This window comes from Chiloscyllium plagiosum, unplaced genomic scaffold, assembly GCF_037043375.1.
Source record: "Chiloscyllium plagiosum isolate Xiang-an unplaced genomic scaffold, Cpla_swu_hap1 HiC_scaffold_1, whole genome shotgun sequence".
In the NCBI taxonomy this organism is placed as follows: Eukaryota; Metazoa; Chordata; class Chondrichthyes; order Orectolobiformes; family Hemiscylliidae; genus Chiloscyllium; species Chiloscyllium plagiosum.
Genome location: NW_028270139.1, coordinates 100260590 through 100277521, shown reverse-complemented (window position 1 = coordinate 100277521; position 16932 = coordinate 100260590). Strand labels below are relative to the sequence as shown.

The following is a 16932-nucleotide window of genomic DNA, read 5'->3' as shown; positions in this document are numbered from 1 at the left end:
TAGTTTATTAAGAAGGTGCTGATTGTTTGGGTCATCAGGGCATGGAAATGCCGTTGGCTGTCAATCTTAATTTTCAGACAAGACAAGTAGATTCTGATTGGTTGGAATACACCCATGAGGATGTAGCAGAGATTGATGATGCCATGACCTTTTCATTAAAGATTCAAATAAAAGGGTTCATAGACTCATGAACACTATTATCTGTGAGTTCCCTCAATGCCATTCGCCACCCTGATTTGGAAATATATTGCTGCTCCTTCACTGTTGCTGAGTCAAAATTCTGTAATGCCCTCCCTAACATCATTGTGAATCTAGTTTCAGCACAAGGACAGTAGCAATTCAAGAACGCAGCTTACCCACCTTCTCTACAGCAACCAGGCAATAAATGCTGGTCTTACCAGTGACATCTTGATGTCACAAGGAATTAAGGGCTACGGGGAGAATGCGGGTAAGTGGAGTTGAAATGCCCATCAGCCATGATTGAATGGTGGAGTGGATTCGATGGGCCGAATGGCCTTACTTACGCTCCTATGTCTTATGGTCTTATCTATGCCCCATGATTGCAGTGAAAAAAAGCCTGCCTGGTCTGAAAATTAAGACTGAACTCTTCTTGCTGCATTTTCAAGCAAATGGTCTAACTATCAGCACCCTCTTCTCGTACAATAAAAAATGTGACCCTTTTTTCAATTTTTTAAAATCATGGTTCTGACAGTGGAAGGCAAATAGTTTCCACTTCCTGTCTCCTTCTAGCTATGTTAAATTTCTGTTCTGTTCTATCAAGAAATTATGAATAAAAATACTTACATTAAACAAATAGAATTCCACGATCTAATAAAGCTACATGAATACAAGGTAAATGGAAGGAACATGTCTGATCATGGATTATTAGGTGTCACAATAGATTTCTATACAAGATATTGTCATTTGGATATTTTTTCTCTCAAAAACACTTTAGTTTTACAGTCTGAACAATTCATTTTGATAATGTTTGACTTTTAATATTTTGTTCCTTTTATGTTCAGTAAAGGTTCATTACAAGCAAAGACAGCAAATAAAAATTAGCGTATCCACTACTTTGTCTTTCTACAAGAATGTTACATTCAATGTTTCTTTCAATAGCACCATTATCCAAACATTCGCTGTTTTGCCACATGGTGTTAATGAACATGAGAACTACACTGAAATTGTGCAGCATTATCATATCTTAATATAGATATATACAAAGATGAATTATTAGAGGTCATGGTGTCACCACCAAGAATTCAGAATATCTATATATACATATGTCTTTTATATTTTACATTATCATAATCCTAGTCAATCTTACTCAATTTCTACATAAATATTGATTTATACATTAATTTGTGCCATCTGTAATGAGCATAAACCGGATTTGTGACTATTACATCAGTTCGTATGGCTTTCTGGATTTCTGATAATTTTCTCTGAATATATGAAGATGCAAAGTTAAAAAAAAAAATTAACTTTCCTTTGCATATCTACATAGATGAAATAACCACACTTCAGGCACACAATAGCGTAAGAATATCCTTTGCAATGATAATCCTTATGAAATAAATAGAAAGGAAAGCAGAAAGTGTTAAAAGGACCCAGACACAAAAAGGAACCTCACAAACACAATTTTCTACTGAAATAATCCTTTTCCTTTATTTGTTCCATCTAATTTCTTTAGTAATAATCATTACTTTGGAATTCAAAAATATGTAGCCATTTGTGCTGCATATGATAAATATACTTTGATGTTAAAGATAACAGAAGATGTTAAAGCCATATTCTCTCTTGCATCAAAGTGATTGAATTAATCAACATGATTTCAGCCTGTTGCTCCATGATTTCAACATAATTATACACAAATTAAATGATGAAAAACTATTGGAATAATATTGTAACTGTGTTGAAAGCGATGAACATGCCCATGATGTTTCACCTGATCAGACATTCAGAACTATTGAAATTTTGACACAAAGTTAAATCAGACTGACAGAAAATAGGGCTTTCCATAAACTTTCAACCAGTGTTAAGACCATAGATCTCATGTTTTAAAAAAAAGTTTCAAAGTTATGTTTATAGAAACAAAAAGTAGAAATAATTTACAAACAATGTTCATGTATTAAGGAGTTTAAAAATACCAATTAAATTATGAGAGAGTATGGCTTTAAATTTATCTTTAAAGATGGATTGTGACATCTTACAAGAAAAAATGGTGTTTTCTAAAATCAACACATATGAACTACAAATTTTAAGCAAACGAGATGCTGATAATAAATACAGTAAAAATAAAGAAACAAAATAAAGGAAAAAGATCTGTTTAACCTGATTTGTAGGTGTTCTCTAATCAACAAAACTACTACTTTAATAAAATAAGACATTGCAATAATAAAATTGCACAGCACAGTATTCACAGACATCAACTGATGCCATGCCTATGATAGTATTGTTTTTAAATTATCTTCCTGATCTACAAATAATTCATTTTATCAATGCTTCATGGGGAATGGTGATACAATGAAAGAAAACAAGAGCATGAATGAAAACTTCCTAGTTACCACAACAAGCAAATTTGTATTTATTCTAACATTGAAGATATGGATGCATTCATTCATTTGTCCATTTGCATGTTGTAAATGTTCTTTAGCAGAATCCATTAAAATGAAGCATACATTTAACATTAAAGCTGAAACAAGGAATGTCTTGTCCATTTTAGAAGAGATGTCAGATTTTTTTTTTTAAAATTGGTCCTTAGTCCATCTATGAACATGCAGAAATATCACCCAGAATAATACTGGAACATCATTTACAGAATTATCTATTGAAAGTTCATTACAAAATATATTTGATATTCCATGCTTCGTTGATAAAGAACACAGTATCTTGATGAGTAGTCCTCAAGCAAGAAACACTGAATGGTGTAGGTGATGCTATATGGAGCAGCATTGATATACTTTTAAAAACTCAGTCCTGAACTGGATATGCATTGTTGTGCACTCAAATAGATTTTGTTTCAACAATAATATTGATCCAGTTGATGAGTTATTATTACATTGCTCTTATTTTACAAGTATTTATAAAACAATTCAACATGTCCAAAATCCATGGTGAAGGAAGACTGGTGATGTACTAATTAGAACTCTGAAAATTTTGATTTATAATTTTTTATTCTGTCATATTTTACATTCGTTGAGCTGTGCGTGTAATTGAGGACAGCAGTGTCCAATCTGTCAGAAGGTGATAAGACTATCCTCATGAACAATGAGGTTACCTTGTAATTAACATTGGTGAAGAATCTCAGTAATTCACGAAAACAAGTCGGCACTGAACAAAACCTTTAGGGTCATAAATTAGAGGGAAATCGTGGTCTTCCTTGATTAGTATCTGTATTTAAGACTGTAGATGTTTCCCTCTTTTGGGCTGGCGAGGCTACTTGTGGCCCTCGAGGTGGTGGTAGAGCTCCTGAGGACATATGCCGGAAGAGGGCCACTCTTTGAGGAACAGTGCTTCGGATTCCACCTTGAGGTACTGTACCCTGTGTACTGGAGACAGGTACGGCTGCTAGTGATTCTCCTGAAGATGGATGCGGTTTGACAATTAATGGTGTCACTTCATGAGGCAGAGAGGGCTGTGATGCTGAGAGGGGTCTTGCTTCTCTGCTCAGGCTGCTTGGTTGCAAACCCTGTGTGCTTTTGTTGGAATCACGCCGTTGAGTTGGGGTCTGTACCTGCTGTTGCTGCATCAAGGATATCTGTGACACATTTGATGAACCATATTGGAAAGTTCGACCTGCCAATGGACTCTGAACGGAAGGACTAGAAACTACAGCATTAAAGGAACTCGGTGATGGCACCACTGCCTGTGGGCTGGGTGTGGGTGAACTCTGGTTGGCGGCAGAGTGAACCAGCTGGGGCGCTCTAGTGTACGACTGAGAAGATGGTGAACTGGTATTCAAATTTGGTGAAGATGTCTGCTGAAAATCTAACTGAGCTATATTTGGTGGTTGAGACTGGAAAGAAGCTCTGATGACTGAGTTGACAGAGAATGGAGGAAATATCCCAAACGATGTATTAAGGGGCGTTTCCATCAATTGCACCATCTCTCGGTCTTGTTTTACCATCTTTTTGAGAAGTTCAGTCTCTTGGTTATCAAAAACACCAGTATTCAGATCTCTTTGGACCTTATGTAGAAGGAGTGAGTTTTTCTTTCCTACAAAACAAAACAAGAAATAAATGCTGGCACATTGCAATGTTGTAGATAGATCATTGTCCATGCATAATGGTAATTTTAATAAAATAACAGAAGATAACCCTTTAACAACGACATAAAGACATATAAGGGTTATCCACCTATCTTTGCAGATGAACCCTCCTTTATCTGCATGTATTCCTGGATGTAGTTCATTCTGGAAAAGTAAAGATGGAACCTTTTACTGACAACTTAAAAATGGTATATTACACAAATAGTCACTTTTTTATGGTTATTGTGTCACAACATCCCATACAATAATAATGCCTTTTGGACTGAGTAGAAATCTGTAATAGGCAATTTTAATTGAAGAAGGGAATATTTCAACACCACAACCTTTAAAAAAGTCAATATTTGTATACTATATAGAAAATAATGGAGGAACTGCATGATAAAGGTACATGCAGTTAGTTCCAAAACAATCCATCTCAACCATTTGTTATTTTTTAACAGCATTCTAGATAGTTTTAATGAACTGTGACATATGAACTAATGAGTAGTAAATAAGATGAAAGTATTGTCATAAACAATTGAACACACAGCTTGATGTCTGTAATTAAAATGATTGATTAATTATATAGGAGATTGAAAATCACAGCTTAATGTGGTGCATGTTTTGATGTTAAAATATGGACATTTTGGAAAAAAAATCAAAAACAATATCTGATCAATTCTCTTTTGCTGTTTCAGGTCAGCTATGGGGGTAATTTTAAGAAATTGTGCTTCTGACAGGCACACTGCATTTAGAATCTACATTTGTAAACTAATCCATTTATTCTCCTTGGTAGATTTGCAGGATATATTTCCTCAGTCATGCAACTTAATTTTATGTTCTCATGACAGGTTTACATGCTTTGAGTTAAATTGAGGCAAAGCAGTGCTACAAATCAACAGCGAAAAGCTATAGCAGGGAGCAATGGGCAAGCAAGAGACTAAGCACAAGGGAAAACAATGATAGAGACCAACATGCAAAAATGGAAGGCCTAAGTGAGTTTGAGGCTGGAGACCAGAGAGTATGTGAGTGTAAAAAAGTGAAATAATAAACAAAAATAAGAAGGATTGATGAGTGAGTACAACATTTAAAAGGCATGAACCTGGGAGATGGTGCCGAGGCAGATGGTAGAATTTGAATTCAATAAAAAAATCTGGAATTAGATGTTGAATGATGACCATGAGTCCATTGTCAATTGCGGGGAAAACACATCGGTTCACTAATGTCCTTTAGGGAAGGTAACTGCTGTATTTATCTGGTCTGGCCTACATGTGACTACAGACCCACAATGTTATGGTTAACTCTTAACTGCCTGATGGGCAACTTGGGATGGACAATCCCTAATCCCAGCAATGCCCTCATCCTATGAATGAATTTTAAAAATTTAAATATTGCACCAAACTGGTGAATATTTTTCATTAGTTCTTAGATTTCTTCTATGAGATTTAGCTAATCTCACAAGTAATAAAATAGCGGACACCACAGTTACACAGGGTACATATTCTGTTCCATGTGGATCTCAAGGCCACTTCTCAGGATCAGGACAACTACATGTGCAAGAAGGTCAGCAGCTGGGGGAACATGGATTCTAGTCACCTTACAGCATCAAAGTGTGCAGATAAAAAGGGAATGAGTATCTTTCAGGCCCTTAAGGAAGCATATAATCCAAGAATCTCCTGAGCTCAACACACTTTCCAACTAGTGTTCAGTGTGAAATAACGATGAGGGTGGTAGTTCCTCGACAGCCAAAACCAAGATCACAGCATCACAGCTAGCTCAGGGAGGGAAGGAGAGAGGAAAATTGGGAAAGCAAAAATGAGAGGGAATTCTATGATTAGGGACAGATTTGGATTTCTGGGTCACAAGTGTCAATCCAGGATGGGAGGTTGCCTTCCTGGTGCCAAAATCAAGGATGTTGCTAAGCAGCTTCAGAGAACTCTGAACTGGGTGGATAAACCAGAGATCTTGGTCCATAGCAGTACCATTCACATGGGTGGAAAGAGTGATGAGCATCCACAAACGGTTGTTGTAAAAGTGGGAAGGAGACAACCAAACATGACCTCAATGGTCAAAGTACTAAAGAACTGTGGATGATGGAAATCAGAAACAAAATCAGAAATTGCTGGAAAATCTCAGCAGGTCTGGCAGCATCTGCAGAGAGAAATCAGAATTAATGTATCCAGTCAACTGAACCTTCTTCAGAACTGATGGTAGCTGGGAAAAGGGTTGCATAAATGCTAGAGATGGGGTGGGAGGAGTGGGGAGGAATAAGCAATAGGTGGAGATGGAGCCCAGGGAGACAGAAAACAGCTGAATAGACAAAAAAAATGGATAAAGGTCAGCCCGGGAGAATCAGTAGCTGATAATGGGGATCATGAGTGGATGATACCAAGTTGTGTATGGAAGCAGCCCATGTAACGACAAGACCCAGTGTGTGAGGGTTGGGGTAAGGACATAGGAGAAGGTGCTCAGGCACTAAAATTATTGAACTCAATATTGAGTCCTGAAAGTTGCAGAGTTCCCAAGGGGAAAATGAGGACCTGGTCCTCTAGTTTGCACTGAGCTTCGCTGGAGCACTGTAGCTTTGCAGAACACCGATGTTCTGCCTGCAAAACTGAACCCGAGCTTCCAGTTGCCTACCACTTTCATATTGCCTATACCAAGGATGGCAGGACTATCAGGAGAAATTCAGCTTTAGACTTTAGACTTTAGAAGGATGAGAAGGTATCTGATTGAAGCATATAAAATTGCAAGAGGGCTGTACAGACTAGATGCAGTGAGGATTTTTTTTGCCTGGCTGGGGAGTCTAGAACCATGAGACACAGTCTCAGGATATGGGATAGACCTTTTTGGAATGGGTTGAGGAAAATATTTTCACTCAATGGGTAGCGAAGTTGTGGAAGTTTGGACCATGAAAGCTATGGAGGCCAAGTCACCGAATATATTGAAGAAAGAGATGGATGATAACTTTTAGATTTTAAAGGCATAAAGTGATATGGGGAGAAAGTGGGAATACAGCATTGAGAGAGAGAAGATGAGCCATGATCATATTAAATGAGGTTCAAATATATGAATGGCCTACTCCTGCTCCATACTTCCAAGCATGAGATAAATGGTATGGCTTTCTTTTCAAGCACAGTATGATCAAATGATTTTCCAGTATTCCTTACATACAGTAATCGAGCAAAAATTCTTCTCAGATCTATGTTATTTAATGGCAAAATGAAATTGGTAGAAATCAATAGACAAATGCAGCCAAACAAATAGACTTTGAATAAAGTGACGATAGGATGATGATTAATAATCTAAACTCTAAAGAATTTTAGGTATTTTTGGAGAATTAATGAATATCCCTAATACAACTTTGTATGGAATTGTTTTACTAATGGATCAGAAATTAAAACCCTCTCCATGTGCCCCATTATGACATTACTCCTTTAACACAAAAACCTAATTTCAGAAAGAACAGGGTCAATACATGGTGTTGTGGTTGTAACAACACTGTACTGATCAGACTGAGATCAGTGGGCAGCATAAAAAGATTGTGGATTGCACAATGCAGCTGTCATTAGGGGAGAGGCCATTTTGGATTTAGTGCTTGGCAATGAGCCAGGATATCGCAGTGGAGAACACTTTGGTGACAGTGATTACAACTGCCTCACGTTTACCATAGCCTTGGAGAGGGAAAGGAGCAGTTACCAAGGGAAGATATTTAATTGGGAAAAGGAAGTTATGACGCTATGAGACAGGAGTTGGGAAGTACAGACTGGGAGCAATTGTTCCACAGAAAGGGCACAGTAGACATGTGGAGACTGTTTAAGGAGCAGTTGTTGCGAGTGATGCATGAATTTGTTCCTCTGAGATAGGTAAGAAGGGGTAAGATTAAGGAATCTTGGATGACGAGAACAGAGGAGCTTCTCGTCAAAAGGAAGAAGGCAGCTTACGTAAGGTGGAGGAAGCAAGGATCTTATACAGCCTTAGAGGATACAGGCTTTTTAGAAAGGAGCTCAGAAATGGACTGAAAAGAGCCAGGAGGGGACACAAAAAAGGCTTGGCAAGAAGGATTAGTCAGAATTCAAAGGCATTTTACTCAGACATGAAGAATAAAAGAATGATCAGGGAGAAGGTAGGGCCATAAGACCATAAGACATAGGAGTGGAAGTAAGGCCATTCGGCCCATCGAGTCCACTCCGCCATTCAATCATGGCTGATGGACATTTCAACTCCACTTACCCGCATTCTCCCCGTAGCCCTTAATTCCTTGTGACATCAAGAATTTATCAATTTCTGCCTTGAAGACATTTAGCGTCCCAGCCTCCACTGCACTCTGCGGCAATGAATTCCACAGGCCCACCACTCTCTGGCTGAAGAAATGTCTCTGCATTTCTGTTCTGAATTTACCTCCTCTAATTCTAAGGCTGTGTCCACGGGTCCTAGTCTCCCCGCCTAACGGAAACAATTTCCTAGCGTCCACCCTCTCCAAGCCATGTATTATCTTGTAAGTTTCTATTAGATCTCACCATAATCTTCTAAACTCCAACGAATACAATCCCAGGATCCTCAGCCGTTCCTCATATGTTAGACCTACCATTCCAGGGATCATCCGTGTGAATCTCCGCTGGACACGCTCCAGTGCCAGTATGTCCTTCCTGAGGTGTGGGGACCAAAACTGGACACAGTACTCCAAATGGGACCCAACCAGAGCTTTATAAAGTCTCAGTAGCACAACGGTGCTTTTATATTCCAACCCTCTTGAGATAATTGACAACATTGCATTCGCTTTCTTAATCACGGATTCAATCTGCATGTTTACCTTTAGAGAATCCTCAACTAGCACTCCCAGATCCCTCTGTACTTTGGCTTTACGAATTTTCTCACCGTTTAGAAAGTAGTCCATGCTTCTATTCTTTTTTCCAAAGAGCAAGACCTCGCATTTGCTCACATTGAATTCCATCAGCTTTTTCCTGGACCACTCCTCCAAACTGTCTAGATCCTTCTGCAGCCTCCCCACTTCCTCAGTACTACCTGCCTGTCCACCTAACTTTGTATCATCGGCAAACTTCGCTAGAATGCCCCCAGTCCCTTCATCCAGATCATTAATTTATAATGTGAACAGCTGCGGCCCCAACACTGAACCCTGCGGGACACCGCTTGTCACTGGCTGCCATTCCGAAAAAGAACCTTTTATCCCAACTCTCTGCCTTCTGTCAGACAGCCAATCCTCAATCCATACCAGTAGCTCACCTTGAACACCATGGGCCCTCACCTTGCTCAGCAGCCTCCCGTGTGGCACCTTATCAAAGGCCTTTTGGAAGTCTAGGTAGACCACATCCACTGGGTTTCCCCGATCTAACCTACTTGTCACCTCTTCAAAGAACTCCAACAGGTTTGTCAGGCACGACCTCCCCTTACTAAATTAGGGATAGCATAGGGAACTTGTGTGTGGAACCTGAGCAGATAGGGGAAGCCCTAAATGAGTTTTTTGCTTCGGTTTTCATTAAGAAAGGGACCTTGTTGTGAATGAGAACTTTGAAGAGCTGGGATACAGTCTTGAACAGATAAAGATTGATGAAGTTGATATGCTGGAAAATTTGGCAAACATTAAGATTAATAAGTCTCCAGGACCAGACCAGACTTATCCTTGGCTGCTCCAGGAAGCGAGGAAGGAGGTTGCTAAGCCCCTGGCGAGGTTCTTTGCCTCCTCACTCTCCCTGGGAGTTGTACCGGAGGATTGGAAGGAGGCGAATGTTGTTCCACTTTTCAAGAAGGGTAATTGGGAAATCCCTGGCAATTACAGACAGGTTAGTCTTATGTCTGTGGTCAGCAAGGTTTTGGAAAGAAGTCTGAGAGATAGGATTTATGACTATTTGGAAAAGCAAAGCGTGATTAAAGGCAGTCAGCATGGCTTTGTGAGGGGCAGGTCATGCCTTACAAATCTTATTGAGTTCTTTGAGGTGATGAGACAGGTCGACGAAGGTTGAGCAGTGGATGTGGTGTTCGTGAACTTTAGCAAGGCATTTGATAAGGTTCCCCATGGTAGGCTCATTCATAAAGTCAGGAGGTATGGGATACAGGGAGATTTGGCTATTTGGATTCAGAATCGGTTGGCTGACAGAAGGCAGACAGTGGTTGTAAATGAATGCTGAATATAGGATTAAAGACAGGATTCTTGGCAGTATAGAGGAACAGAGGGATCTTGGTGTTCAAGTACATAGATCCCTCAAAGTTGCCACCCAAGTGGATAGGGCTGTTAAGAAACCATATGGTGTTTTGGCTTTCATTAACAGGGGGACCAGGTTTAAGAGCTGCGAGGTTTTGCTGCAGCTCTACAAGTCCCCAGTGAGACCACACTTAGAATATTGTGTCCAGTTCTGGTTGCCCTACTATAAGAAAGATACAGATGCTTTGGAGAGGGTGCAAAGAAGGTTTGCAGGTCAGGCAGCATCCAGGGAACAGGAGAATCGATGTTTCGGGCATAAGCCCTTCTTCAGGATTCCTGAAGAAGGGCTTATGCCCGAAACGTCGATTCTCCTGTTCCCTGGATGCTGCCTGACCTGCTGCGCTTTCTCAGTAACACATTTCCAGCTCTGATCTCCAGCATCTGCAGACCTCACTTTCTCCTGCAAAGAAGGTTTACCAGGATGCTGTCTGGACTGGAGGGCTTGCCTTATGAAGAGAGGTTGACTAAGCTTGGACTTTTCTCTCTGGAGAGAAGAAGGAAGGGAGGAGATCTGATCGAGGTATACAAGGTAATGAGAGGCGTGGATAGAGTCAATAGCCAGAGACTTTTCCCCAGGGCAGGATTGACTGGCACGAGGGGTCATAGTTTTAAGATATTAGGAGAAAAATATAGAGGGGACGTCAGAAGAAGGTTCTTGACGCAGAGAGTGGTGAATGCATGGAATGCGTTGCCAGTAGTGGTGGTGGAAGCAGAGTCATTAGGGACATTTAAGCGACTGCTGGACATGCACATGAAGAGCACTGAATTGAGGGGTGCGTAGGTTACGGTATTTTATTTTACATTAGAATTAATCCTCGGCACAACATCGTGGGCCAAAGGGCCTGTTCTGTGCTGTACTTTTCTATGTTCTATGTTCTATTAGATGCAGCATAATTATAATGATAATTCTTCTTTTATTTTTAAGCTTTATGTATTAGCAGAGTCATCCTAGTCCATGGTGGTTGAAGAGGCAAATACAGAATATCAAGAGATGTGTGAATGTTGCTAATCTGAAACAGAAACAGAAATTCCAAAAAAAACACAGCAGTTCAGTCAGCATCTGAAAGAGAAAGATAAATTAAAGGTTTTTGGATGTGGCCCTTTGCAAAGGCATGTAGATAATTAGACAGTATTGCTGCATGGTATTCAGATTTAGTTACTAAACATATCAAATTCTTCAAACAATACAAATGCAGGTTTGAAATTTACAAATTTATTAAACAGCAACATCAGTAAATCATTTAACTTTTCATTATATTTGAAATCTGTGAATATTTCCATGAAAATATCTGGCAATTTTGACATTATAGCCACTCCAGGAAGATATCTACAAACACATTAAAAATGGTCTTCATACAATAGGAGATTACCAACAACTTGATTTAATATTGGTTTGGTTGGTTTACACAACTGTAAAAGTCCATGTGATTTAGGTGCTTGGTGTTCGTCCAATGAGACAGGTATATTCATAAATTTACAATTTGATCATGTAGTATCATGATGAGATGATCAGAATACTTCACATTCCCCATGATTGAGACTCAATCTGTCTCAATCTGTTCTGGCAGAGTCTATGCAGCATGTGCAATAAAATAATAAAATTATCTGGTTTCGCTCTGGAAAGAGGTATGCAACCCATCATTGAGAGTTGGGAATGGTAATACATGGAAATTAGAGAATGGAAATCTGCAAATTCATTACAATTTCAGGATCAGCCCTTACCACACATTCTCAAAGGAAAATTAATTCTGACAAAGGGCTACGAAGTCCATCTTATTGCATCCCACATTGAAAGATCTTAATGTCACAGCCTTAAAGTGAAGGGAATCCCTTTGAAAACAGAGAAAAGGAGGAACTTCTTCAGCCAGAGAGTGGGGAATCTATGGAATTCATTGCCACAGAAAGTTGTGGAGGCCAGATCATTGAGTGTATTTAAGATGGATATCGATAGGTTCTTGATTGTCAAGAGGATCAAGGGTTACAGGAAGAAAATGGTTATAGGAAATTGGATTGAGAAACTTATCAGCTATGATTGAATGGCCTAATTTCTGCTCCTATGTCTTATGGCCACACCTCTACCAGCCCTCAACCTTCTGCAATTGACTCTTAAGTTATTCCAGGGTTTTTCTCTCCACTACTCCATCTCGAAGTTTATTCCATTTGTTGACTACTCCTTCTGGTTAACCGTGGCTCAGTCTATCCACCTAGCTGTATATCATAGAATCCCTACAGCACAGAAAGAGGCCATTCAGCCCACATGGTTTGCAACAACCCTCAGAAGAGCATGCCATCCATACAGAGCCCCTACTCTATCCCTTAACCTTGCATTTAGCATGGCTAATCCATGTATTGGCACATCTTTGGACTGTGGGAGGTAACTGGAGACCCAAAGGCAACTCACGCAGACATGGAGAGAATGTGCAAACTCCACACAGACAGTCACCCGAGGGTGGAATCAAACCTGGATCCCTGTTGCTGTGAGGCAGCAGTGCTAACCACTGAGCCACCGTGCCATACAGAATCCCTACAGCGCAGAAGGAGGCCATTCAGCCCATTGAGCTAATACCAACCCTCTGAGTATCATCCCACCCAGACTCAGACCCCTACTGGATCCTCCCATTTACCATGACTAATCCACCTAGCCTAAACAACCCTGAACACGAGGACAATTGTTGAGCTTGGCCAATCCACTTAACCCACACTTATTTGTACACTTCACATGATGAAGGAGCAGTGCTTCGAAAGCTAGTGATTTCAAATAAACCTGCTGGACTATAACCTAATGTTGTGTGACTTCTGACTTTACAGTAGAGGAAACCAGAACACCCAGAGGAAACTCATTCAGATACATGGAGAATGTGCAAACTCACACATCCAGTCCCCTGATGATGGAATTGAACCCCGGTCCCTGGCACTGTAATACCCTATCTTTTCACCATAGTCATGAAAGCAGATTGCAAATAGCTGAGGCCCAACAACTGACCCATATGACACTTCACTGTTCATTGTCTGCCAACTTGAAAATGTCACATTTCAGTCCATTCTTTGCTTCTGTCAATTAACTAATCCTCTATCAAAACTAAGCTAAGCTGACAATGGCAGGGGACCTCAGACCCGTGGCATATGCCTCTTGCTTGATGTGGGAGCTCAGGAACGTGGCTGACATTCCTGACTGTTAAGCTTGCAAGAAATGTGTCCAGCTGCAGCTCTTGTTTGACCGCATGATGGCTCTGGAGCTGCAGATGGACTCACTGTGGAGCATCCGCAATGCTGAGGAGGTCGTGGATAGCACGTTTAGGGAACTGGTGACCAAAAGGCAGAAAAAGAGTACTAAGGCAGCGCAGGTGTCCCCTGCGGTCATCTCCCTCCAAAACTGGTATACTGTTTTGGATACTGCTGGAGGAGATGGCTCACCAGGGGAGGCCAGCAGTTGCCAAGATCATGGCACCATGGCGGGCACTGCTGTTGAGAAGAGCGGGAAAAAGACTTGTAGAGCCACAGTCATAGGGGATTCTACTTTAAGGGGAGTAGATAGGTGATTCTGTGGCTGAAACCGGGGCTCTCGGATGGTATATTGCCTCCCAGGTGCTGGGGTCAGGGATGCCACTGATCGGCTGCAGAGCATTCTAAAAGGGGGAGGTGAACAGCCAGTTGTCTTGGTGCATATATATAAGTAAAAAAATGAGATGAAGTCCTGAAAGCAGAATTCAGGGAACTAGGAGAAAAGTTAAAAAGGAGGACTTCAAAGGTAGTGATCTCAGGATTACTACCAGTGCCACGTGCTAGCCAGCGTAGAAATGAAAAAATAGGCAGGATGAACACATGGCTTGAGGGATAGTGTAGGAGGGAGGGGTTCAGATTTGTTGGACATTGGGACCAGATCTTGGGAAGGTGGACTACTACAAAATGGACGGTCTACATCTGAACCAGACTGGAACCAATGTCCTTGGGGGAATTTTTGCGACTGCTGTTGGGGAGGTTTTAAACTAATGTGGCAGGGGGCTGGGAACCAGAAGGGAAGACAAGTAGACGGTGATGTGGAAACTGGAGGCTCTAAGAATCATGAAGATAGCATTAATAAGGAGAAGAATAGGCAGAGAGCAGGTGAACGCAAAATAACTGGTGGCCTGAAGTGCATCTACTTTAATGCAAGGAGTACAGTGGGTAAGGCAGATGAACTTAGGGCTTGGATTGGTACCTGGGAGTCTGACATTATTGCAATCTTGCAATCACAGAGACTTGGTTGAAGGAAGGGCATGATTGGCAACTAAATGGTCCAGGATATAGATGCTTCAGACAGAACAGGGAGGGAAGTAAAAGTGTGGGGGGAGGGGGGGGGGTGGAGTTGCATTGCTGGACAAGGATGATATCACGGCTGTGCTATGTAGGGCTTGAGTAGTGAAGCATTATGGGTGGAATGGAGAAATAAGAAGGGTGCAGTTACATTGTTGGGACTGTATTATAGACCTCCCAACTTTGAGTGTGAGGTAGAAGAACAAATAGGTAAACAGATGTAGAGGCAATAAGGCAGTGGTGATGGGAGATTTTAATTTTCCTAACATTGACTGGGATGCACAGAGGTCTGGATGGGGCAGAGTTTGTAAGAAGCATCCAGGAGAGTTTTCTAGGGCAGTATGTCAATAGTCCGACGAGGGAAGGGGCCACATTGGACCTGGTGTTGGGGAATGAGCCAGGACAGGTGGTAGAAGTTGCAGTGGGGGATTTCTTTGGGAACAGTGACCACAATTCTGTAAGTTTTAGAATACTCATAGATGAGAGTGGTCCTAAGGACAGAGTACTGTACTGGGCCATGGCCAATTATATCAAGATTAGGCAGGAGCTGGGAAATGTGGATTGGGAGCAGCTATTTTAAGGGAGGTCCACATTTGATATGTGGGAGGCTTTCAAAGATAGGTTAAAGATAGTGCAAGATAGGCATGTCCCGTTGAAGGCAAAGGATAGGAAGGGCAAGACTCGTAAACTGTGGATGACAGGAGAAATTGTACGACTAGTCAAGAGGAAAAGGGAAGTGTACATAAGGTCCAGGCAGCTAAGAACAGAACGGGCCTTGGAGGAATATTGGAAGAGTAGGACCAGTCATAAATGAGGAATCAAGCGGACTAAAAGGGGTCATGAAGTAGCTATAGTGAGCAGAATTAAGGAGAATCCCAAAGTCTTTTATTCTTATATAAGAAGTAAGTGGGTAACTAGAGAAAGGATTGGTCCACTAAAGGATAATGAAGGAAGGCTGTGTATTGAACCTGAGAGAATGGCTGAGATTCTGAATTATTACTTTGCATCAGTTTTCACTGAGGAGAGGGACATAATGAATGTTGAGATTAGAGATAGAAGTTTGATTAGTCTGGATCGCATTGACATCAGTAGAGAAGATGTGTTGTGTTGGCTACAGGTTATTAAGGTGGACAAATCCCCAAGACCGTATGGGATCTATCCCAGATTGCTGAGGGAGGCGAGAGAGGAAATAGCTGGAGTCTTGACAGAAATCCTTGTGGCATCCTTAAACACAGGTGAGGTGTCGGTGGACTGGAGGGTTGCTCATCTTGTCCCCCTGTGCAAGAAGGTTGGTAGAGATATTCTGGGTAACTACAAAACAGTGAGCCTGACGTCAGTGGTGGGAAAGTTGCTGGAGAAGGTACTGAGGGATAAGATCTATTTATATTTAGAAAAGAATAGGCTTATCAGTGATAGACAACATGGTTTTGTGCAGGGTAGATCGTGCCTTACCAACTTTGAGGAAGTGATCAAGTTGATAGATGAAGGAAGGGCTGTTGATGTCATATACATGGACTTTAGTAAGGCATTTGATAAGGTTCCCCATGGTAAACTAATAGAGAAAGTGAAGTCACATGGTGTGCAGTGTGTTCTAGCTAGATGGATAAAGAACTGGTTGAGCAACAGGAGACAGAGAGTAGTAGTTGAAGGGAGTTTCTCGAACTGGAGAAAGGTGACCAGTGGTGTTCGATAGGGATCAGTGCTGGGGCCACTGTTGTTTATGATATACATAAATGATATGGAAGAGGGCATTGTTAGTTTGATCAGTAAGTTTGCAGATGACACGAAGATTGGTGGAGTAGCAGAAAGCATAGGGGTGTGTCAAAGAATACAAGAGAATATAGATTGACTGGAGAGTTGGGCAGATGGAGTTCAATCCAGGCAAATGTGAGGTGATGCATTTTGGGAAGTTTAATTCTAGAACGGATCATACTGTGAAGGGAAGAGCCTTGGGAAAAGTTGATAAGCAAAGAGATCTGGGAGTTCAGTCCATTGTACCCTGAAGGGGGCTGCACAGGTGGATAGAGTGGTCAAGAAGGCATATAGTACGCTTGCCTTCATCGGATGGGGTATTGAGTATAAGAGCTGGCAGGTCATGTTAAAATTTGGTTTGGCCACATTTAGAATACTGTGTATAGTTCTGGTCGCCACATTACCAAAAATGTGGACG

At 41.0% G+C, this 16932-nt stretch overlaps 1 protein-coding gene across 1 annotated transcript in view; it reads right to left on the bottom strand.

The window, feature by feature from the left end:
- Positions 1 to 951: 951 nt before the first annotated feature.
- The window catches only part of LOC122549029 (potassium/sodium hyperpolarization-activated cyclic nucleotide-gated channel 1-like), a 279591-nt gene continuing 263610 nt past the window's right edge, over positions 952 to 16932 (bottom strand). The window contains exon 8 of the mRNA XM_043688170.2: positions 952 to 4218. Within this exon, the coding sequence (XP_043544105.2) occupies positions 3353 to 4218 (866 nt within the window). The 3' untranslated portion in view covers positions 952 to 3352. The remainder of the gene's footprint in view (positions 4219 to 16932) is intronic.